The 24,584-nt window shown below is 39.4% G+C and overlaps 2 protein-coding genes across 3 annotated transcripts in view; one reads left to right on the plus strand and one right to left on the minus strand.

Annotated features, from left to right (window-relative positions):
- The window catches only part of DCTD (dCMP deaminase), a 59,376-nt gene extending 50,314 nt beyond the window's left edge, over positions 1–9,062 (minus strand). Inside the window, exons 1-2 of one of the 2 annotated variants that reach the window (XM_066548310.1) lie at positions 9,004–9,062; positions 7,763–7,939 (exon numbers count right to left, since the gene is read on the minus strand). The gene's annotated coding sequence lies outside the window, so the exon portion shown is untranslated. The remainder of the gene's footprint in view (positions 1–7,762; positions 7,940–9,003) is intronic. The other variant, XM_066548309.1, reaches the window with a different exon arrangement.
- Positions 8,967–24,584, plus strand: part of WWC2 (WW and C2 domain containing 2) — a 95,485-nt gene continuing 79,867 nt past the window's right edge. The window contains exon 1 of the mRNA XM_066548312.1: positions 8,967–9,097. Within this exon, the coding sequence (XP_066404409.1) occupies positions 8,967–9,097 (131 nt within the window). The remainder of the gene's footprint in view (positions 9,098–24,584) is intronic.

Consider the following 24,584-nt stretch of genomic DNA (forward strand, 5'->3'; position numbering starts at 1 on the left):
ATTACTCTTTCATGCGGTATTATGGACACAAAATGTGCATATATGTGTTTTTGAGATTTTTATTCTATTTTTTGTTTTCTGAAACATGATTTAAGGATTTACTTCATTCAAGAAAATCTCTTTTATAAACAACTCATTATCTTCTCCTTCCTTGCCTCAGAGTATTTCCTTGCCTCAGAGTATTTCCTTGCCTCTTCTACCCAAAATAAAACAAAACAATCTTGTGTTAGATTGCCCATGATATATGAAAACCATCTAAAATTTTAAAAATCTGGTTTTCATTGGACAGGTCTTTGTTTTCTCTTAACAGCATCTTGGCATCTGTGATTAGCTATGTCACAGGTAGCTTGGGAACAGCTCCTTCCCTGAAAACAGTGTAGAAGGCACACCAATGGGAAGGGTGTCTACAGCCCTCAATCTCCAGTTGCTGCTCCTTAGAGTCACAGAATACGCTGAGTTGGAAAGTACTCACAAGGATCATTGACTCCAGCTGCTGGCCCTGCACAGTACAACCCCAAGAATCACATTATGCATCTGGGAGTGTTGTCCAAATGCTTCTTGAACTCTATGGAACCACCGAGTCTTCTTCCAGCTCTAGAGTGGCTATTGGTGCTGTTCTGAGGCCACTGCAGGATGTGCAGCACATTCCCCTCCACTCAGCGCCCTTCCCGAGCAGAACCCAGGCTAAGAACTCCTGGTTTGACTGGGACTCTGTTTTTCTGGCTGAGGTGAATGGTTTAAATGCCAGCCCCAGGCACTGACTGGAACAGCAGATGTCACTGTTGGCAGCATGGTCCTTTGCCGCCTGTGCGCAGCAGCGGGGAGAGAGGGACTACAGCCACTTACAACACTCTTCCAAGAAGTGGGGGTGTGGGGGTCCTCCAGAGAAGGGAGCAGCAAGCTTGGTATAGGTATGACAGTACATACTGGGGGCACAGTGACCATCAGTGGTAGATCAAAATCACCATGAATCCTGGTTTAAGTAGAGGGGGTGAAACTAGATGGAAGTTGTACCTCGTTCTGTATTTTGAAGACATGCTCTGCTTTATTTCCTTGGGATGGAAGACCTAATTATGCAATCTAAAAGAAAGCCCAAACTTATTGTTTCTGTGTTCCTGGAGCAAAAAGCACACTGCTGCATAAGAGTATTGTTCTTCTTTCCCAATTATGTTTGGGAAAAAAGGTGTCCATGTTAAGTGATCAGAGAATTTCTGAATCAGTATTTGAAAACACCATTTTTCTTCTTTATATTAACCCACTCACACTTCAATTTGTTTCAATTACTGAACATGACATATTGAGTTGTACAGTCATGTATTAATGCTTCTGTAGAAGAACCAAGGTCTTTTATGAGTGATGATGTCCACAACACCACTGACAGCTGCAGAGACCACAATCCTGAGACACTTTATCACTTGTTCTGATTGTCTAGAGAGACTAAAAGCAAAGCACCACTCATTCCGAACATCCAGTCGCTGGCTTGCCAGGGCACCTCTGGCCTACAGTTCAAGAAGACAGTTTGCAGTTCAGCAGATTCTTTGGTTTGGTATGTTTGATCTAAAAGGCAATCTTTAAAATCTTTAAACCCTTTAAAGATGTGGAGAAATGAGCAAACAGGAATATCACGAATTTCAGCAAAACAAAAGAAAAAGCAAGGTCCTGTACCTGACTGCAGGCCAAGGTGATCCTTGGTGATACAAGGTGACCAAGGAAGGTGATCCTTGTCCTCTACTCAGCACTGGCCACATCTGGCATGCTGGGTACAATGATGGGCTGTCCCGTGCAAGAGTTCAGCAAAGCACCACACAAGGATGATTAAGGGACTGGAGTACCTTGCACATGAGAAAAGACTGAGCAAAGAGGACTCTTGAGCCTCGTGAAGAAAAGGCTCAATTGTACCTCATGAATGTAAAGAAATGCCTGAAGAGAGGATGCAAATATGGAGCCAGGCTCTTTTCAGTGGTGCTCAATGACAGGATCAGAGGCAATGGTCACAAACTGAGACAAGGAGTTTCCCTCTGAACATCATGAAACATCTTTTTCCTGTGAGGGTGACCAAGCAGTGGAGCAGGTTGACCTGAGAGGCTGGGGAATCTCCATCCTTGGAGATACTAAAAAGAATGCCTGGATATGATCCTGGGCAATTGTCTCTAGGGGGCCCTGCGTAATCAGATTGAACAGGATGACCTCCAGATGACACCTATCCAACCTCCATCATCCCTGTGATTCCTTTGGTATAAGCATCAACTATATATCCTTTTGCTTTCACCTTTACAGAACAGCTGGTAATCAGCAACAGCTCTGACATTTCATAGCCCAAGGATTATGCATTATCTAATACTTAAATTTTGCAGACTTTCACTAGATTCAAAATATTTTTTAAATTCTTGCTCAGTGTTAGTTTTTTATGGTGTTGGAAGCTGTTTCTTTATTAGTGTGTTTCACTTATGAAAACACAAGTGCAGCTAACTACAATTTATGCTTTTGTTATATTTTTCCACAAAGAAATTCAAAAGAGAGAACTTGAAATATTGTCATGTGTCTTATATGTGGACACAAACATTTCATAACACATGCTTGACCATATGAAATTGATAACTTTTATGCATATTTTACCTGGGAATAAGATACCAAATAAAAGAGGTTTTGTATGAATTATAATGTTTTCCTTGTGATAATAAAGCTTATCTCAAGCATTTCTGAGATCACATATTGAAATAATAAAATTGACATAATTTAGTTCAATAGATTCAGTTCAGGAGCTGAAAGCACCCAACATTCTAATACCTATTCTATTTCATATAGGTATTTTTTACTCCATCATATCCCTTACCACAATTCTTTTTTTGATGCTCACTGAAAAGTGGACATAATAATATCATGCTGTGTTTGTCAAATTGTTTCAATCCTCCAAAAAGTGCAAACATTGGGATTCTGGGTTTTGGATAACCGGACTAGAATGAAAATTGCCACAGAATGATTCATACAAATCAGCAACATCTCTAGCAGTCTAGAAGTGCTAAATCATGGTATTGATGGATCAGTTCCATTTTTGTTATAAATTTACACAGACTGATTTCATTTTTGCAGCATGGTTTTTAGCCTCACTTAGCAATAAGATAGGATTGAGGTTCCTTTGTTATTGGCTAGGTCAGACATCAAAATACTTCAGACTCATGCAAAGAAACTGTATTTTTGAGGGGAAGGAGATGAAAAGTGGGTAAAGGGGAAAAGAAGCACATTTTTTAATATTAGTTTGGCAACTATACTTCTTTGCATTTAACATACAATTTTTCATTTGTTAGAAGAAAGGTTCCCGAAGCCTCTCCATCAGTCAGAGAATCATTTTTTCTTTTGTAATGCACATGTTAAATACCCCATTACTCCAGTCTACTTCATTCACTGCATAGTGTTCCTGAAAGTACACAGAAAATACAGAGAAGAAATGTACTTCAGGATGCTAAAACATGACATTTCATGTTTCATCTGTTTCCCTCTTAGATACAACACAAAAATGTACACTAAGTGCTTTCTTCTGGCTGAGGTGGGAACACTTAACTCCTTGCAATAGTAGAGAGGAACTGTTAAAAGCATTAGCTCTGTAAACCTGTGACCTTGAATACTACTTCATAAAACATCTTAAATACTTCAAGAAATTAACTGCTGTTCACTGCCAAAGGAGCTGTTACTGAGAAGTTCCTCCATTCTTCCCTTCATGCCAATCAGCAGTAATCCTCTATTGCTGGCCAGCTTCTTTCTTACATGTGGCCAAAAGAGAAGACCAGGCTCTTGGGACCCTTCCTGGCTAACCAGACATGCTTTGTGGTTTTCCAAAGCCATTAGCCAGTAGTGAATATACAGAGTAATTCCACAGACATGACGAAATGTAGGAAACCTAAATGTGTGTACAAGTATCAGAAATACACAAAAGATACAGTGAGACTGTTACTATGGGAGGTTTAATACCAACACTGCATCAAGCATGTTTTGGGAATATGCATCAGACAATAATTTGAATCTCATCAGTTCTAGGGATTTTGGAACAACCAAAATTCTCCATCTTCTTTTCTCTTTGTCCACAGAAAATTCAGCAGTATGAATCAGACTTAACAGAATGAAATGTTAAATCAGTTTAATGAGTGGCTTGAGGTGAGTTTGAGAAGATTTTACCATGAAAACGTTGCTCACATTTCCACAGCTAACTTTGAGGCAAAGTTCATATCATTTCCATTCTAAACTTTTAATTTTCTACTCTAAACTTTTAATCAGACTAACACTAATTTAAACTCATTCTCTGTGCTTACTTTCAGATTCATATTATGACTGAAAACATGTGATAGCTCAGTATTTTCTCCTGTGCATGCCTGAAAGCAAAAAAAAAAAAAAAAAAAAAAAAGCCCAAAATTCTGGGAAAAAAGGGCTAGTATATTAATTTGAAGCAGAACCTGGCATAGTCTTTTTTCACTGATACTCTGGGAAATCTTTGTAGAACTGTCTAAGCAGCAAGCTGTTCAAATGGATGTAAGTGGATAGAGCAGGCTTTGGAGTAACAAGAAAAGCCGGATGAGCATAAACATTATCTGGCTCCATCAATTCTGCAGAGCTTCATCATAAATTCAACCAGAAATAGTATTATTCAAAGATCTTTTACTGTCAGATGTATACATGCATCAGAAGCTGACAACAGTAAAAGCAGCACTCCTCCTCCTTTCCTCCCTCATGCATGTACACAGTTTTTCTTTGCAGGACTTTTTAAACACTTTTAAAAAGTAAAAATCTCACTGTATATGGGAGAATTTTTGGTGTGTGCTTTCTTCTTTGAAACCATAGCTGTCAGATAAAATTCACCATTATTAAATAAATATTTATAATGCTGAAAATACGGATTACTTTTTAGAGTTCTACAGTAGCTACATGTGACAGAAGTCAGACTCATGGAACATATTTGGTGGTTTAATTGTTCAAAAAAAAAGCCCAATGTAACCAATATATCTTTTTAAATATTTTTGTCAGATGCTTCCAGAAATTAATTCCATTGCCATACTTCACAATTCATTCTATACTCAAAATCTGCATGCAAGCAGCGAAAGCTGAGCTATGGAAATTTTCAGGGAAACTGCTGCAGCTCCTGCTTCAGAGCCATTTGAGGATAGTAGAAGTTAGAGCTGTAACAGCTGTACATTTCACCAGGGATGACACTCCAGTGGATCATCAAATTAGGGGAGTCTCCTATTAGGGAAGGACAAGGTACAAACACAGGTTTATTTGATCACAGTCAGTTCCAGGAACAGCCTTATTATGAAAGAAGCAGCAAGCAGGGAGTATCAGGAGATTAACTACATTAGCAAAGACTGGAGTGGGTATGTTTCTTGTTATGTGACAGGATACAAGTACAGGCCTTTGAAGACTTCCTTTGGATACATTTCCATACTTGTATTCTGAATTTTCACAAAGACATTTTTCTTCTAGTCAACACAAAATATTTTTTCTTCTAGTTATGATTCTAATTCCCTTTAGCTCAATTCTTTAACTATGCACTACTTACCATGGGAATTTCTTCAGGCCACTTAAACATGCATATGCAAAGCAAAAGATAGGAATGATTAGCTCTTTCACATTGATTACCTCTTGTTATCCATCATATTTTCTGATACTTAAATCATGCCACAGCTAGATGGTTTTGTGCTTTTGGAGACCTCATTCATATGAACCCTTCTGTGTTTTGAATAAAGCATGCTTACATCTTCTGAACTTCGCTGTCTCATGTAATTAAGCCAAACAATCTGTGGTATGCTGTCAGCTGACAATGTCAGCACAACATGCTAGGCAGGTTATCAGTTGAAATGCAGGAGGTACACTTGAAAAAATACCTTCAAAGAGCCATATGTTCTCACTGGCAATATTAAAGGTCTGTTTACACAAATAACACCTACTTTTTGTCCATCTGATGTCAAGCACTTCATGCCTAAGTAGCCCTAAACCAGCATTCTGGACTGTAGACTCTAACAACGGAGGGAAATACAATGAAGTACTCAAACAATGGAAAATAGAGGGAGGAAGGGGTGAGCCTAACACCACGCAGCAGTTTATACTTCAGTGTTAGCACATCTGTATATTGACACACAAGCATATATGTAAAAATTAGACAACTATGCAATGACTTCAGTGTATTCATTTCCAAAATTTAAGAACTACAATTTCCATTTATTTAGGAGAATTAAAATATTGATGTCTTCTTATGAGAAGTATTATATTGGTAAAGATGGTTATAACTTAGATCCACATCCATGTGGATCTCATCTGACCAAAAATCAAAGATGTGGGTCTGCCTGCCTTGGTGGTGACAGAGAATAGGATCTGAGTATTCCCTCAGGTGCCATGACTGCCTTCAGAGGAATTATTGACACAAATGATGTTCCAGTTTTGTCTTGGTATAACAGATTTTCTAATTTTATTCTTTCTTCTGTGTGAATTATTTAGGGACTGACTAGGAGTACGGGAGTGCTGCTGTATAACAGGCCTGCTTTTTTAAGATGAAAAAGGCTATATTGTTATAAAAGCTCCTGGGTAATGCCAAAGATCAGTAACTGGCAGAAAGAAATGTATATCCTCTATAGATTTTTATCAACTTACATATTGAAATGTCTTATTGATAATGCAAATAAACTTTAAAACAGAAAAGGAAATTCACTTTATCCTGTCCCACAACTGTCACATGTAATTTCTCACTATAGGGCAACACCTATAAACAAATTATAAAATTGAGTATGTTTAAAAGGACACAAACTAAATGCTTGGTAAATGTGGGGATGCTTTTTTACTGATGGACAAGAAAACTGGCCCCTAAAAATCAAAAAGCTCATTGAAACAATATTGTCAATGAAAAGAAATGCATCTGTCTCTTTAATAGCCAGTGATCCTGCTGCATTCCCTAAGCAGCTCAACTCTTACGGATATCCATAAGATCCACAGATCAGTTTTTCTCCACTGTTAACTACCAGGACCTTACTTCATGTATGAAGTACAGTTAATGTACAGTTTCACTGCACATTACCTTAGACATCAAAATCTTCAAAAAAAGTCTGGAGGAGGGAGGCATATGGGTCATTTGGAGCCAAGATTGCAGAATAAAATAATAAAATGCAGATCTTATCTGTACCAGACAGGCAATTAGCTAAATTAAAATAATATCTTGCTGGTACATTTTTCTACTTAGGAGCAGACCCAACAGTAGGACTTAGATAGCTGTAAAATGAGTTACTTCAATGCTTATCAGATATGTGGCCTCTGAAGTGGAATCCAAAAACTTGTTATGCACAGAACAAGTCCAGTACTTAATAAGTGTAAATTGCCCTAGAAGAATAATTTATAGAGCTGAGTACTAGAAACCTATAATGGAGAAGATAAACAGACATTATAAAAACCCAAAACCAAAACGAAACAAAAAGCCCCAAAATCCAAAATAAACCCCAACAACAAAACAAAACAAAAACAAACAAAAAGCCCCAAACAAACAAAAAAAAAAAACCCACCACAAAACCAGCTCTGGGTTTGAGACTTCCTCTCCCAGGAAAATCTTGTCACTTAAAACCGGTAGCCTTAAATGAAAAGAAATAAAACATTCTAGGAAACAGGGACTTGAGTTACCTAGGAGTTCTAGCTGCTAAACTAGAGAGTCATATTCCCCCATTGATGCTCTACTTCTGGTGCCAGATCTTGGGAATCAGATACACATGCAAATTAATAGAGCTCATTAAGTTACCTTCTATCAGCTGAACCATGGTAACCAGCCTGGGGTACTCTTCTCCTGTGGCAAATGAGAGATAAACACTCAGTAACTCACACCTGGTGTCTATACTTAATGCGATTTAGCTGCTTGCTTTTCAGGCCACAACAGTCCGGGGCACCCATGGCGTACACGTATTCTTCACTGATGATTCTGTTAAAAACCCCAAACCAACAAACACACAAAAACAAAACTAAAGACACTAAGTTTAGGTACTTCCATGGTTAAAGACGGGTTCCCATTTGTATTTAAATTTAGAACTCAAGTATTTTAAATAACAAGGCCCTTTTAAGGAACCCTTTAACCTTACTGGACTTTAGCGAGAGTTCACAAGGATGTGAAGGGAGGTTGGCGGGACCTGAACGGCTGGGAGAGGGGACCCGACACCGCCCCGACTCAGGGCACGGAAGAGGCAGCGGCCAAGCTGCCTTTGCCCGGGGCACGTTCCCCGCGCTCCGAGGGCCAGGACATGCTCCGCGACAGCGTCTCCTGCGCCGCCCGGTGCAGGGCCGCAGCAAGTTCGCAGACAAAGAATGGGGAGCGCCGGTGTCCGTCATGCCGGGCGCTGCTGTCCCCCGCGGGGCGGCGGTGCCTGCGGCGCTCCCGGCCCCGCCAGGCTGCGGGGACGCGGCCGGAACGCCCGGCACCGCCCGTCCCCCGCGGGGGGCTGTCTCCTGTCCCCACGCAGGCCGAGCCCCCGGGCAAAGCTCGATGGAAGCAGGCGGGCCCCTCTCGCAGCCTTTGCCCCGCTCCTGCCTGCCGGCCGGCCCTACGCGCTGCCCCGCCGGCCGCTTCCGCGCCGGATCCGCGGCCGGGGCCTGCCCGGCCCAGCCCGGCGGGCAGCGCGGCCAGGGTTAACCCTGAGGAATGCGGCGGGAGGAATGTGCATGCAGATGAGATGGATGCTAATCTCATGCTAATGAGCGGCGGCCGCGGCCGCCCGGGGCTCAGCCGGGCTCCCCGCGCCCAGACGGCAGCTGGGCTCCGCCGGCAGCCCTGACCCGCCGCCACGGCGCGGGCGAGGCGGCAGCCGGGCATGGTGGACTGAGACCCGGCAGAGGGCTTCCCCGGGCTCCCGCGAGCCCCCGCTCCCGGCCCCTTCCCCGGCCCGGCCCGGGGCTTTTCCCGCTTCCCGTCTTTCTTTCTGTCCCTATGGAGCAGCTACTCCCGCCGACCGACCATGCCTAGGAAAGCGGGGAATGGGCAGCTTCCCTTACCCGATGGCTGGGAGGAGGCGAGGGATTACGACGGCAAAGTCTTCTACATCGACCACAACACCAAGCAGACCAGCTGGATCGACCCGCGGGACAGGTGGAGCGCGGGCAGGGAGGCGGCGAGGCCCGAGCGGGCGGTGGGCTCGGAGCGGCCCCGCCGGGAGGGACGAGCGGGGGGCGCGCCGGAGGGTCCCTTCTAGGGCCGGGGAGCGGGGGGACAGGAGAAGTCCCTGCTTGCAGCCGGGCACACCGTGCCCTCCTGCCCACAGGCACGGCTATAGGCTTGTTTCTAAGCCTGTGGCGTGAGTTGGTGTTGGGGCGGGGAGGGAGAAGCCTGTAGAGCTCCTCTGGGAGCGGCCGGGGGTTGCTGGCGTTTGGGGAGTTCCGACAGGTACCAAAGTTTGCAAGTCCCTCCCAAAGCGGAGGCGCTGGCTCCTCGCCCTCCCTTTCCTCTCCCCCGGGCGCTGCGGAGCGGGGCCGCCTCCCCCCTCCTGGCTGGCGGAGCATCCCGGGCGCGGGGCCCTGCCGTGTGCCCCGCTCCCCTGGCCCGCCCGGAGACGTGTGCGGGGCTGCCGGAGGCCTCGTGTGCTCGCTAGGCCTCAGCGAGCCCAAACCCGCTCAGCCCCCGCCGGCCGGAGCCCGCCGTGTGTGCTGCCCCTCCCGGGCTGAGCTCCGTAAAACTCCTGTGGAAATGCTTCGGCGAGTGAAGCACCCGGCGCCGAGGCTGCTCGTCCCTCAGTGCCCGGGCAGCTCTGCCGGCTGGACACGGATGCTGGCTCTGTGCTGGACACGGATGCTGGCTCTGTGCGCCGGCTTCAAAGACTGTTTGTAATAGCTGCATCACAGGCGCACAAGATACCTCAAAAGCGTATCTTTTGTCCGAAGTGCTGCTGCTGAATAGTAATGACACCCCAAAACTTTGTGCGTATTATGAAGTATGGTGTTGCAGTTGGAAAAAGTGCAGTCTTACTATTTAAAAAACCAAAACCAAACAGACTTCTAAAAGACACTATAAATGAATGAAAAAAGCAGCACTGAATTATAAATGAAGGCCTTGGTTTATGTTTCTCAGGTGAACTTAAGAAAGGTGGTTGTGGCGAAGCTTGCTGGCTGCAAGTTGCAGAGGGAAGTTTTGATGAGCATCATGTGCTGTGTAAGGCCTACTGCTCAGTCTTACTTGCTATAACAGCAAATTCCAGTAGTGGCGAACTTCATGCTTAAATTCCTCTATACTTCACAACATGTTAATTACCTTGTAAATATTATGAGGTGATAAGGTATACAGGACAATGTTATTTATTACACCTGGCATTCTTGGGTGATTTTTTTTTTAATGCAGGCAGTATAAAATTTCTGTCTTTACTGTCTCTAGAAATAGAGGATATGAAGTTTTGTTCAGTTTTAGACCTTAAATGTGTGTTTTCAAAGCGGAATAAAAGATAGTATGATTGAGGCAAAGCAAAATGTGATGTGGAATGTACTTGTTCTAATACTGCCTCAATGAGTACACTACTAATTCAATTTAATACATTCTGTAGTCCTGAAAAGTTCAAGACTATTCATATTTGATGGTAAAATTTGAGTCTTCACTCTCATTAACAGAGTAGACAGTGACATAACACTTGTGTGTTTGCCATCCTATAGGGATAGGATAAATATAATTTCATTAATGCTTTACAGGTGAAAGGGAAACCACGTCCTGAGACCATACTCTCTTAGTTCTCATTACAGATTATAAAGACCTTTTCAGAGTAGTAGTGTTTGAAATAATTGTTAACCTGCGTCAGTCATGCAAAACAAACAAAAAGGGATTTTGCCCTAGGTACTTAAGAGAACCCATGCTTTAGTGTACATGGCTCAGCTGTGAAGCTGAATTGCCTGCACAGAAGAGAGACTGACAAGCCCATTTGATGTGCAAGTTGCAGTATTTTTATTTACAGTATCTTTGTTTGCAGGTTGTATTTTTATTGGTGACCTGTATTGGAAAAACTAATAAGAAATTGGTGCAAGTCTTGTGGTGATTTTGCTTTAGATTCAGTTTTATCTTCCATGTATTTAGAGGCTATACATTTGGAAAGCATACAGGACATTATTTGGGCTTGCTGTCAGAAAAGTTGAAAAGTGATTTTCCAAGTTTGTCAATACAATAAAAACTGGATTAATGTTGTTTCTAAAACTCATAATGAATTGTCAGAATGAAGGTAATAGATTATAAAGAATGACTGAAAACTTGTTGCCTTGTCTGGTGATACTTTAGGACTTTTTTCCCCCAACTATTTTCTCTCATAGAGATCATAAAGTTTTCATGGTGTACCTGTGGAATATTATAGTACACAGGCTTCCAAAATGTTTCATTGGTAAGACAAGTGTAAAATAGATAAGTTTTTACTGATAATGTTCCTTCTGCTGATGTTACACTGCATTCCCTGGACGATTATATAGAAAAGTCATGCTTGATGTTCTAAAATAATTTTTATCTTCTTTGATTTAGAAGATACAAATACTGAAGACTAGTGCTGTGAGACATTAGCCATATGTTTGTAAATTGCCAGGTGTATTTGAGCACAGTTGGGAACTTTGTTACTGGTTTAAAATATTCACATCTAGAAATAAGAGGACAGTTGAAAATGCCATATTCGAAAGCTTCTTGGAAATTTGTGTTTGTGGTTGTTGTGCTTTTTAATATTTTTTTCCTGTGTTCTTTTGTACAACATGTATTTGTTACTGCTTAGGTGGTGCTGGTCTGTTAATACAATTATAGCCTTGTGTACAACTGTGGAAAAAAACTTACATCAGCTTCAAGCTTGGAACTCAGTTTTCAGTTTTGCCCACTTTATGTATTTGAATAATCCCACATAAATTTGATGTTAGAGAATCTCATACTTTCAAGGGCAGTAGTGACTTAGCTTGTGTTTTGGGAGTGTTGTGGGAGCTCCCACAACACTCCCAAACAGGGGAGCTCCCACAACACTCCTAGATGGGGTTTTTAATGTTTTGCAATGTTCAGCAGCAATTTTTCTCTCCAACTACTTACTGTACTGGGCTGATTTGTTTTAAAGGCTAGTGTCCCAAAAGAGAGAGCCACTTGAACTTTAAGATCTATAATTCAGATAGAGAGACATAAAGGCAAGAATGTGAGACTTGTAGCAACATTTTCAGTCACAAATATATAGATGTGATTTCTCTGTTCATTACTCCCTCAAGCTACAGCAAGCTGAGAACTTGCTGGTCATGACAGTTCTTCTGGAACTGGCTTATTGTAAGCAGAGAAACAGACCAAGTATAAATTTTATCCTCCTACTACTTGACGAAAATATTAGAAGATAGCTATGGACTGAAGAGGATGAAGCAGATGAAAAGGGGAGAAAGGGTTAGAGAAATGCATACTGTTTTTTGAAGTTCCCTTGAAACTCTTTCAAGTTCTTGGAATACTGAGTAATTGTAAAGTATTGCTTTGGGGTTTTTTTTCTGTTAATTAATAGGGGCTTGAGTGGGACAGGAATTTGAAAAGGGAAATTCTTCTATTTTTCCATCATTTAACACATTTTAAGTAGGTCTCATGTTTGTTATATTCCTTTGTGGAACCAACAGAATAATGCACCAAGGAGGAATGAAATGGAATCTCAGTAATTTGAATTTTTCAGCAGTTGGATAATCCTTGGTTTTCTTACTATGAATTCAGGGCTTCTCATATCTTGGTTTCTACATAATAAATAGTCAAATGCACACTGCTGATCACCATTGACTCAAAACAGATGGGGTTTTTTATTGCTTGCCTATAATGAGTTCTGCATCACAAATTCTGAAGCTGCAAGTGATCTTCATTTAAATCCTTATCTGCACTCCTGTCCCACTCCTGTCAGTGGTAAGGAATGCGATGCTATGAAAACAAAATTATCCTTTCTGTTCTCACTTCTCTTTCCATTGAGGTCTAAAACCTTTTAAAAATACATCTGTACATTTGAAATAGTTTATAGTATACTTCTGCTAAAATGTTTCGAGAGTACTTGCTAGCTGTATAGCTAAGAAAGTGCTTGAGAAGCATTGGATGTCAGAAAACCAGAGAACTTTACAAGTTAAGAGATTGTGAAAGAGTGTGCTTTGTGAGTAGGGAAAGCAGTTTCCATTGCTGCTCTCTCATCTTTTGGAGAGGTGAAAACACTACAAATTTTAGCATGGGATTTTGTAACTTCTGCTAGATTTGCCTGAATTAGAAAATTTACTAGGTTTCAGCAATTAAATGTAATTTTCCCTTTTTCCATAGAAAAGGGAAGCTTTTTCCTTACCTTTTCAGTGGAACTTGCTTTCTCTTGTCTTGTGGACAGCAGAGACTGTGAGGACTGAAGATACTGAAGTTATTTAAGCGGGGGAACTTTCATCCTGTCTCTTTCCTGGACATTGCTGTAGCTCAGGGGTGCATGGTAAAAGACTTTCAGTCACAGCAGAAACAGGAGTCATATAAGACACTGTGCTCATTAAAGGTCGCGAATAAGAGGCAAGAAGAAATGAAATAACATGGTGAGAGGCATCATCAGAGACTTGAAAATACGTTTGGATTGATTCTTTCATGCATGTAAGAGAGTTGTGCTGTGACAGATGAATAAAATAATGTGTTAGTTATTACAGCTTGAAAGGGATTGATCTTAATTCTGTTTTAAGTGCTGACCTCAACATTGATTATTTACCACTGCAGCAACTACCTGATAATGGCCTTTATTTAGGCTGCTGCTTGCTAAGACCGAATTTAACCATCACTGGTTTCTCACATCGTTTCTCATTCCCTTTCTATCTTCCCTTCCCTTGTTTGCTAGTAACTGAGGAGGGAATGAGGCTTTCATGTTTTTGATGGTGTGGAGCTGCTAAATGATTGTTTCAACATACTTAATGACATTTGAGTCTTAATAAGCAATGTTCAACTTGCTCTTTTGAAAAATTAGTGGAGAATCCTTTGATGGCACTCCAAGATCTACAGCTTGAAATAATCCTGTATGAGATAGGGCAACAATTTTTTTCTCGAGTTATCTTTTTCTTCCCTGTTTTATCCTGTAGAATAATTTGCTGGTTTTTATCCCAATTCCACCTAATTTATTTCTTGCCTCCTTGTATGCTCAGGAATGTGCATGCTCCCTGTGAAACTCTCTAGTATCTCATTCTGATTTCAGTGACAGGTTGAGGACTGCTTTTACTTAATTGATCTATATTTATTCAAAATAAAACCCATGATGCAAGTACTGAACATGCAATGAGAGACTAGCTGTGTCTGAAGTTCTGACATCTTCATTTGTTTATCCAGTATAAAGTAGAATTCTAATATTGCAATGCTACCATAACTGTGATAGCATCACACAGTGTTAAAATACCAAGTGATTGTGTATGTGAGTTTTTTAACCAGTCTGTCATTTGCATGGGGCTGTGTGTTGTTGATTTTAGCATTAGTGAAAATGGCTATGGTGACTCTGAGATAAGGCTTTTATTCTTTATTTCTCTGGAAGTGATAGAGCTGCACTGTGTCTTTCATCTCGGGGCATGTGAAATTAACAAGTCAGGAAATGCTGTGGACTGTTTGCTTATGTGTGCAAAGTATGTACTGCTGGTCACAGCCAAGAACTGTGACCTGGTATGTGAAGTGGGACAAGTGCTGTAGGCTGTGGTTTATCCAGACCTGTGTCTGTAGTACTTGCCTACTAGAACTATTTCGATTAAAACCTACCTTGACTTACAAAATAATGTTACAGTAGTTGTCATGCACAACATAAGACTTAATGAGAAGTTGTACACGTTAAGGAAAATAGCGAGAGTCAATATATAGATCAAATGCGAAAAATTATTTATAACTTTAGACATCTGTACAGATTGCATTAGGAGTTCTTGATTTTTTTTCCAGTTAAATAACCAGTTGTCAACTGTTTGACTAAAATTCTGTGCTTTGAATGTGATACTAAGGTTATTCTAATAAGATAAGAGGATTTCTCCACTTCCACTTATTAATGTTTGTAACATCAATAGATAAGTTGAATTTTGTGAAAAGTGTTTTATTTTGGTTTTTTGCTACCTCTTTCTTTTTAGCCTAAAAAAGTATTATAGGTATCTGTGATTTAACAATTTATTCATCACACAGGTGACTGGAAACTAGACTCATACTCCTGGAAGTAATGAAAAGATTGAAAATGGACAAATAAAAATTTACATACAGTAGTATTTCTACGGTGATACACTTTCAGAAAGGCATGAATAGAAATGATTCTAAGATTCCACAACTGTTATGCTGTGTGTTTAAGTTCTTATGGATTTAAGCTACCTGGAAGGAGAGCAGAAAAGTTTTCCAGGAAGATAATGCAGCCTACTGAGTCCAAACTGGCATGGTTCTGCTTACATGTCCTCCTTCTGCCACCAAAACTGAGCCCAGGAGATGATTTGGCTAAAATGAGCCCCATTGCTTTAGGGTTGTTTTCCAGCAGAATCAGCGTGTTGTGTCGCTGACTGGGTACTGATGCTAGTGTGAGCCAGGAGGCAGGTCCAGAGCTGGGAGCAGAAGGGGAGAATGGTGCTGTAGAAATCAAGATGAAGATCAATCCTAGTTGCCATGGAACTATTGTCTTAGGTGTCCATTTCTGTTGTGGGGTGTCTCCATTGTTTTCTTGTGCATGTCTTTGTGTTCACCTTTGCTGGGTGAGTCAGTAGTAAAACTGTCACAGATGTCCTGATTCTGAATATGTTTTCTGTAACCAAGAAAACTTTATGATGTTGCAGAATTTTTTACTGACCTTTTAAAAGCTTGTTGCTGTGAAGCTTGTGTTGAAGAGAAATTTTGTCATTGTGTCATTGCAGAATTAGAAGTTGTTTTTTGGGAATGTGCTGCTGTTGACAGTATGCTTATGAATAGCTAATTTCTACTGTTAATGAAAGAGATAAGAAATTCTTTGACTTTGATGCATTTTGTTCCTAATTATTCATAAGATGTGTTTTATGCTCTGGTGCAAAGTGTCTCACAAGAATGATGGTGTAATTCAAGATTTTTAATGTCTTATTGTGTGAAGCAAAGTGGAGCCATTTGTCTTCATGCATTTGAGGTCATCATCTGTATGGACAGCTTGACTTGTCCTTCATTTGGAAGGAGCAGCTAGTGGCTGAAAAGGGGAGTTACACATTAGTTATGGTTTTCCTTTTGGGTTTCTTCAGTAATTTGAAGGAATTTGCATTGTGGATGTAGGTTTTGGGTCTTTTAAATAGTACATATTGAGTATTGATGAAGACTGTTGTTCTTCCCAGTGACCTTTTCTGTGCAAAACTGAAAACTGTTAATAATGGTGAAGTTCCTACCTGATGAAGTCAATCTCTGACTCTTGTTTTTAAAAGAGCTTCTTGGGGGAGAGATTCCTTCACCCTTTTGTTTAACTGTACTTTTTAAAAGCTAATTTGCTTTTGGATTTCTTTTTTTTGTTCGATTGGACTTGTGGGCTAGAGGCAGTCTGTCAGTTTATTCTGTTGGCTGAAACGATCATTTGCATCTTAAAGAACAAGATCAGATGCTGTCCTTTGAACTTGGATACTGTTTGTACTTGAAGAAAGGCAACTTTATCTCATCAACTCTGAATTCATATTGTATTCAAAGTAATTGTGTGGGTATGTAAAGACACATTATCTTGGGACAGCAAACTTGAACTTCTGTATACTCTTGCTGTGTGCAGTACAGTATTTCAAGTTGGACTGGCTTTGATGTCTGTGCTGTTTTTCTCAATTGATGAAATAAAACTTCAATCTTTATTTGAAAAGCAAAAAAACACAACCTACTGGAATGCCTTCCATAATATGCTGATTGATTTGGTAATAATGCTTTCAATATCTAGAAATACCAGTATATTTTGACTTTTGGTACAGGGGGAAAGATCTAGGAGAATCTGTATTTTAACTAAACTTTGTGAGAACACAGTTTTTATATAAGCAGCTTTCTCCTTGTTAATGAAAGAATAGTACTTTACAAACCTATTGTTTCATTTTAAAATACTTTTAAGTGCTTAAAATACTTTTAAGTGCTGTAGTTTTGTCCAGATAAGCTTATTTTAAGGCTTACAGATCTGACTGGTAAAGAAGTCTTATTCTGATTCAATGCCTGGCCCTTCGAGCTTACCTCCCTCATAGAGCTAGGAATGTCTGCCTGGGAATGGGGCTGGTTTTAATCATATGGCAGATGAACTTTTGATAGTCTGCAAATTGTGTACAAGCACATCATGCCATATGGCAGAGAATATGCCCAATGCATGATGGATGTCGCCTGCCTTTTAGCTAAGTGGCAGGCGTATGTCTCAGTAGCATCTTGTCAGGATGGCTTTGACCAAAGCACAGGTGTTCCCTGTCGTAGAGCTGCATGGCAGTGTTTTGTTGGGATCACACTGTGGAGGAACAATTCTGGTCTCTTCTGCCTGTCACTCACTAGGACACTTCTGGGCAGGGTATTTGCTGTATCGTTGCCGTAGTGCTTCCAAAAGAGGAGATATGACCCACTTTGGCTAAAAATGTGGGCATCTTAACTTTACTTGCTGTCTGTGATGGAGTGCAGAACATTGTCAGGGAAAGACATTTATTTATTCTTGATAGAGAAACAATGGGATGGGTTTTTTTCCCTTTGTCTAGTACTGTCAGTGGTTAAACTGCAGTGTAGCCCAGAAATGTCTGTCTTGTGAGAGGCCATGATGATCTGATCTACAATCAGTACTCTTATTCAAAACCTAGTCCTTTCATTCTTAATGCACATTTTCTTGATTATGCAAAAAATGTCTATTTAGAGTTAAACTTTTTGCATCTTCACCAATGTTTAACAAAATGTCTCTGTGAAAAATCTTAATTCCTCTTAGAAAACCAGTTAAAAGCCATTTTGCATCAGATATGTGATTCAGATTTATGTGGTTGATTTTTGAAATGCTGTTATTAGCCAAATAACTGTATTTTTAAAATGCTGTTATTTAGCAAGTGATTCCAGTGTCATCCTGTGGTTTGATTCATGTCCCTGAACCATTCTGACTGTTGCCTGACTCTTGCAGAGCCTGACCAAGGGGTTGCTGCTTTTGGCTTCTGTTCCACAAAGCATGCAGCCAGAGGCCAGTTGTCAGTGGAGAAAGATTTATAGTGCAGGAAGGCTGAAACAGCTGGGAGGTGAACTACACAGGGAATATTTGGATGTTGTTCTTAGTTTTGGGAAGGCAGTGGGAAAAGTAGGACATCTAGTGATATTATAATGAACTTTGCTTTTGTGAAATAGACTGTGGTCACTACAGCTTATGAAGCTTCTTTGACTTAGATTTAGTCTTTGGTGGGTTCATAAGAGATGCAAGTTATACCAAGTTTCCTTGTGAGATAAGTGACATTTTTGTTTCATAGATAATCCACCACTCAAGTGTACTTCTGTTGTCATATGTGTGTTGTTACTTGGGACATTTTGTCTGTCCTGGTTTGCACTGTGAATACCCAGCTTGAGGTATCTCTGAATACATTGTTTCTTTGTAGAGCATGAAATAATCTACTTTTATTTTTTAATTCTTTCTGAAGAGAGATGGCAAAAATACTCTTTCCTGAGAAATTCAGGAGGCTTCAGAAGTTTGGGAACTCAAATTACATATAGGAAGCATTTTCTCAGTAGAAATAGATTAACACATTACTTGTGTTCTTAATTTATTGTTAAAACTGTGGCAGAAGTCAGGGTCTGCCTAAGGGCTCTATGAGACTTGATAATGGTTTTATGTACTCTTGGGAATGTACTCCCATGTGTACCTAAACCCACTGTCGATCTAAATCTGTTCCCCCTATTCCCAAGACCTATACAATGTATATTCAGTGTAGTCACATGTTACAGAAAAGAAAAATCAGGTCTTTTTCATTTTGTTAGTGCTGTCTTAATGTGTCCTCATCTTGTACAGTAATTTGTAATAAATTCTAAATTATGACCTTGAAAATGTTATTTGTGACTGTATTTTTTCTGAGATTTATTTTAGTTACATTCCCAGTAATGGAAAATTTTATTGTGTGCAGGATCTGACTCAAATGGTATTTTGGGTCTTTTGTTGCTTGAGACTTTAAGTGTGAAGTGCAAAGACTTGAATGTAGCCCCCCTTTTTAGTTTGGATGGAATTGTACAGTGGAAATGAGTTCTAGTTTGGAATGCTATGGGCTTCTTTCAGAAAGATTTACAAAATAAGTTATGGTATGAGTTTAAGGCACAAAACTATTTAGTATTGCATTCGAGAATGAACATTGACAAACTGACAAAACTGGCATTGGAATGTCCATAGGGTTGGAGTAAGATTAAGGAAACGGGATAGTTCTCAGATGATGTGATCTCTGACTTGAATTTCACCAGTTTCACCCTTCTGAAGTAAGTTAGAGTGTTCCATTTAATTTATGGATTAATTAATTGATTGGTTTGAAATGTAGACATGTGGAGAAACCCCAGAAATCAATGTCTTCTTTTCTATATTTTCATGTCTTAATTATGCTGGCTAGTAGGAGTTTTTTCAAAAATTTTCATGTTTCCCACGTTATTTTGCAGTTTACAGCTATGTTTTATGCAGAAGAGGTAGGCTGAGGTGGTGCTTTATTGGGCTACAGTGTGAGGAAAGCTCATTTGGAATGGAAGTATCAAATATTTAAAATAGATTTGGCTTAAGCATTGAGGAGAGCATAGGTAAGAGAATGCAATTCAAGGCAGCAATCTGACGGGGAATTGACATGACCTCTTTCTGTCATGTTGCAATGTTTGAAATGAACTGCTAACACATTTACAGCCATTCTAATGAGTAGTAGAATGCCATGGATGTGAATAATCATCTGAAGCCTCTACAGGACATTCCTGAAATAGTGTTTAAATGACTAGAGATATTATGGGATGCAGGAAAGTATACAAATACCATAAGCCTTTTAGTCAAGCTAGCCTGGTCAGTGGTTTACTACTGCAGCAAGTAAGGCTGACTATGCAGGATTATTTAGTACACAGCAAACAGATATTCTGTTCAAGTTTCTGAACTCTGCATATTCTTTTCTGGTTTTTGGGGTTTTTTTTTTTTTGGTCTCTGTTATTGATAATCCTTAGGCTCTCATTTTATATCTACTCTTGGAGAGAAAGTTAGTGAACTGAAGTTTGAAGTTTGCCAAGGGGTTGTTGGTTAAGCAGCTGTTAGCTGAATTAATGATGCTATGGTCTAGAAAATGAATAAATTGCTGATAGTAAAAGAAATTACTATGGTGGTATGGATTTTGGTTTTTCGTTCTTGCTTTTGTTCTTGTTTGCTTATGTGGTTGCTCTGGCTCACTTGCTAGCATGACTTAGAATGATGTAAAATGAGCCACGGGCTTCTGTGCTGTAGCAGGTTGCTGATTTGCATTCAGGACCTGGCTGGCCTGTTGGCTCATACATGAAAGACATCAAAACTTTATTTTTCCAGGCAAGATTTTGGCAAGAAAATGAGCTTGGAGGACAAATGTAGAACAGTTAGGGATTTTTAATGCAAAATCCTTAGAACCTCCTCGATTTGATATTTCATGGGTTTGGTGGGATTTTTTGATTGTTTGTAGTTTTTGTTGGGTTGTTTGTTTGTTTGTTTGTTGTGGGGGTTTTTGTTGTTGTTTTTTTTTTTTTTTTCTTTTTTCCCTTCTTCAGCCAGGTTTTGATGAAAAATTGTAATGTATCTTCTCTCTGGCCAAAGTTGTGGTGCCTTGTATTTTAAAAAATGTATGAAGAGTATTTTCAAAAAGAAACAGCAACAACAACAAAACAAACTCAAAAAATGCCCTGAAGTAATGTTCCCATAATCAACACTTACAATTAATCATTTAATCAATATAGTTATTTTTTATTTTATTCTGAATTTGGCTGGTGTCCTAGTTAGTTAAGCAGCTTCATCCAGCTGCCTGAAATTCTTGGAACACTTTCACTGCAGGTGTCTGATGTCAAGGGATGACAGTATTTAAAGAACCCTTCTTGTTGCAGAACTTATTGAGGTAGTACGTCACTGCTTATTAAGGTAATAAGTTTCTAACAGATCTCTTGAGGATAAACTCTCATAAATAGCTATTTTGCAATACTGTATTTGAATTTTTTAAAATGGCCAATATTAGAATTTTGTCCAAGTGCCCTCTTTTTACTTAGGTGTGGTAAGTATCTGTTTAAGATACTGTTTAAGACTTGCAGAAATGTTTAAAGCTGATGCTGCCTTGATGATGAACACAGTAACATTCAGATACCATGAAAGGTGTCATGTGGCTTTGATGGTGGTGATGTCCTGATGAGAATTTTGATTATGTAATAACTTTATACTTAACTTTACACATGATATGATTGGATACTTGTAAAAAAATTTGATGTGCGAGAAATTTAAAGGGTCCCAAGTTAAGAATGGTTGCATCTAACAGAAGTATGAGCACATACCCTGGATATCTAGTCCCATGGTCACCTGAACTGTAGTCCTGACCATAGAAGGTCATAGGTCTCTTTTGGACCAGCTGATCCAGAAGGCAGCATTGAGAGCTGGGAGCAGTTCTTCAGCAAGTTTCACTTCATTATAGTGTCCAGCAGCCCAGGAGGTTGGAAGCACTCTGAAATGACACTTTTCTCAGTTGCAGTGTACCCAAAGAGCATTACCTCTTTATTTGTCCTTGGACTATCTCCTTTGGCTGTGGATCAGCCTGACAGCACTTGATGATGAAGGGAAAAAGGAGTATTGGGATGGTAAAATCTTTCAAAGTGCCCATTCCTATACTGTGTGATGTTTTGTCTTTTCAAGAATCTTTACACTGAAGTCATAGAATTCTGAGCTAATCAAGGAGCATAAATAAGCTTCTTGCTGCTGTGTACTCATCAAGGTCCAAGTGAGGCAATTTAGGGACAAATTTTTCCTCTAATGTTAAGACCTTTGGATCTGCTGCAGAACTATCCTAAGAATATACCCAGTAATAAAAATAAGAAATTAAGTTGGAAGGCAGGAGAGTGGGCAGACAGTCTATATGATGAATAATAGTCTTTAGTTTTAGTTATTTTTTTAAATTAAAAGAAGCAAGCACTAAATTTTACAAAATCCATTATTACTGTTCTGTTTCAGAGAAACACATTAGAGCATTACCATATTGCAGTTCTACCTGTTTGCTTGATTTTGATTATATTTGATTTTCTTGTGATAATATTTATACATTTCTTTGAGACAATAAAATGGTTCATGGGTCATGATTTAAGTAACAGTTGTCAGTTTGGGTGGTCTGATGAATTAATGAAAGAGTGAACCGAGGCTAGCAGGATCTGAAGTTTTGAGTTTGTGAATAAAATTTTGTGCTACTAAAGGCTGAAGGTATTTCCCTTTCTATGTATTGCTTCTGTTTGATGCCCATCTTCAGTCGTACTGCAGATCCGTTTGAGGAAATTTGTTGTGCATCAGAGTAGAAGGGTTTAAAAGCAGCAAGAAAAGATGAAAAAGATCCCATTAAAGATCATAGCACAACAAAAGCTTATAGTACTTCTGCACCAGTGAAAAGCCAATTTACCTTTTTTTATAAAGGTTATTATTATTTTGAAAAGTTTGATCACCTGAACACAGTCCCTGCACATTGTGGAGACAAAGGATAAATTAGGTATAGAATGTGTGCCACATAAGTGCTGACTTTGGTCTTCCATACAAATGTTTAAGAAACAGCAGGCAACTGATGAAATTTTTTGCAGTAGAAACCACAGTTTTAACATGGAAATAGAATTAATACTGTTCATTGTATTGAAACTGATGGGCCAATATATAATCTAATCTGCATCCCAGAAGAGCTTTAAAAAGTTTTGCAAATGGAATTGCGATTATTTACTGCATCAGAAAAAAAATTGGCAGTGTAGCCTGGGATTTGTGGGCAAACACTAGAGTAGGTTGCCCTGAATGCTTGTGGGCATGACTCAGAGCACCCTGGTCTGGTTTCAGAATTGTCCTGCATTAGAGAGTATGTTGGACCAGGCAACCTCCAGATGTGCCTTCCCTTCATTTTTTACCAGGCATACATGGGTAAATGCGGCTTTATTAGTGTTAGATCATTTGATTAACTGGACATCTATTCACTATTTTGGAAAAAGATACTGGTTTTAGCAAGGTGAAGTGTTGATATAATCTGTTTAAATGCAAGCAAAGTACTTCTTACCCTACCCAACATGAAATCCTTAATCCCAAACACCTGTGCCTTTAAAGGACAAATTACATGATCAAGTAGCTGTGGGACATGGAGACTAAAATGTGCTGGATTGGAATGGGAATTAGGAGGGTGGTTGAAACTTTTAAGTGCTGTTTAGCAGTGTCATGGAGGTAACTCAACCACTGTTCACTTCAGTAGTGTCTAAGAAGATTTAAAACTTCAATTTGCTGTAGCTATCAATTCTACAAGCAAAAATATAGAAACTAAATTTCTTTGTCACTTTTAAAACCAACTCTGCTCTGTTTGATATCAGTGTAGATCTCTAACACCCTGGAGTTACCGTGTACCTGTAATAATTTGAATTTTGGAATGTGGTGAGGAAATTATATATTACATCTAATGACTGGCTTATTAAAGATACTTCTGTGTGGGCTACATCATTTGCAGTGCAATGTTAAAGTTACTACTAAATGTACTAGAAACATCTTGTTATAATTTTTTTCCCTTGTTCCTTCAAATGTGACTTTGGAAGAGACAGCCTTTTAAAGTTTGTTCCAGAAGGCACTTTGAGAGATGGATGATTGAAAACAACTCTCCTGAATGGCACCTTGCTGTACTTCATAGATCATAACAGCTTTTATTCACCACTGTGATTGTTTTTTAAATTACTACCTGTGGATGAATACTTGAAAGAATTGGTCTGCTGGCTACATATTTGGTTTGATTGAGGGCTATCTTGAAGTTGCCTTTAAATTACATGGGGTTCTTGATGATCCTAGCATTTTCTAATCTTTTTTGTACTACATAGTCAGCTTTGTTTCTCAAATTCTTGCAATTTTAGGAAGAATAGTAATTCTGTCTTTAATTTATTTTTTGTTTTAAAAAATGTCATTTCAAGATAAGATGTACAGAAAATCTTCTTTAGCAAATGATAGCTGCTTCTTATTTTGCATCATTCTTTTAATGGAAGTAATAAATTATGTAATAAATAATTATTATACTAATAGCTGCTGATGGACTGGAAACTGTTCAATTTGTAGGAGATACAGTTGTCATAGGGATAGCTCCAAGTGATATCCATAACAGTGGTGTACAAAAGCAAAACTGCTGTATTAGTTTATTGAGAGTATCAATAAAGCAGTAGTGTGCTATATGGATATTTCATTGAACTATCACTAATAAACCAGGCAGGAGAAAAAGGAAAAAATGAATGTCTGAAGACAAACTGACAGTTGAAGTTGGTTAAAATATTTAAATAAACATTCTTCCCCTCCCCCAAAAAAGTTACAGTGTTGATAAGTCTGTATAAAAAGTTCCATTTCTTCATTTTTGATGAAAAATTTGTGTCAGAGGCTCTTTTGGGAGTGGAAAAACTGGTAATATTTTATTGCTTGTTAGCCAGTGTAGTGGTCAGGACTGTGAAAAAGTCAGATTCCAGT

This window comes from Molothrus aeneus, chromosome 4 (genome assembly GCF_037042795.1).
Source record: "Molothrus aeneus isolate 106 chromosome 4, BPBGC_Maene_1.0, whole genome shotgun sequence".
Lineage (NCBI taxonomy): Eukaryota > Metazoa > Chordata > Aves > Passeriformes > Icteridae > Molothrus > Molothrus aeneus.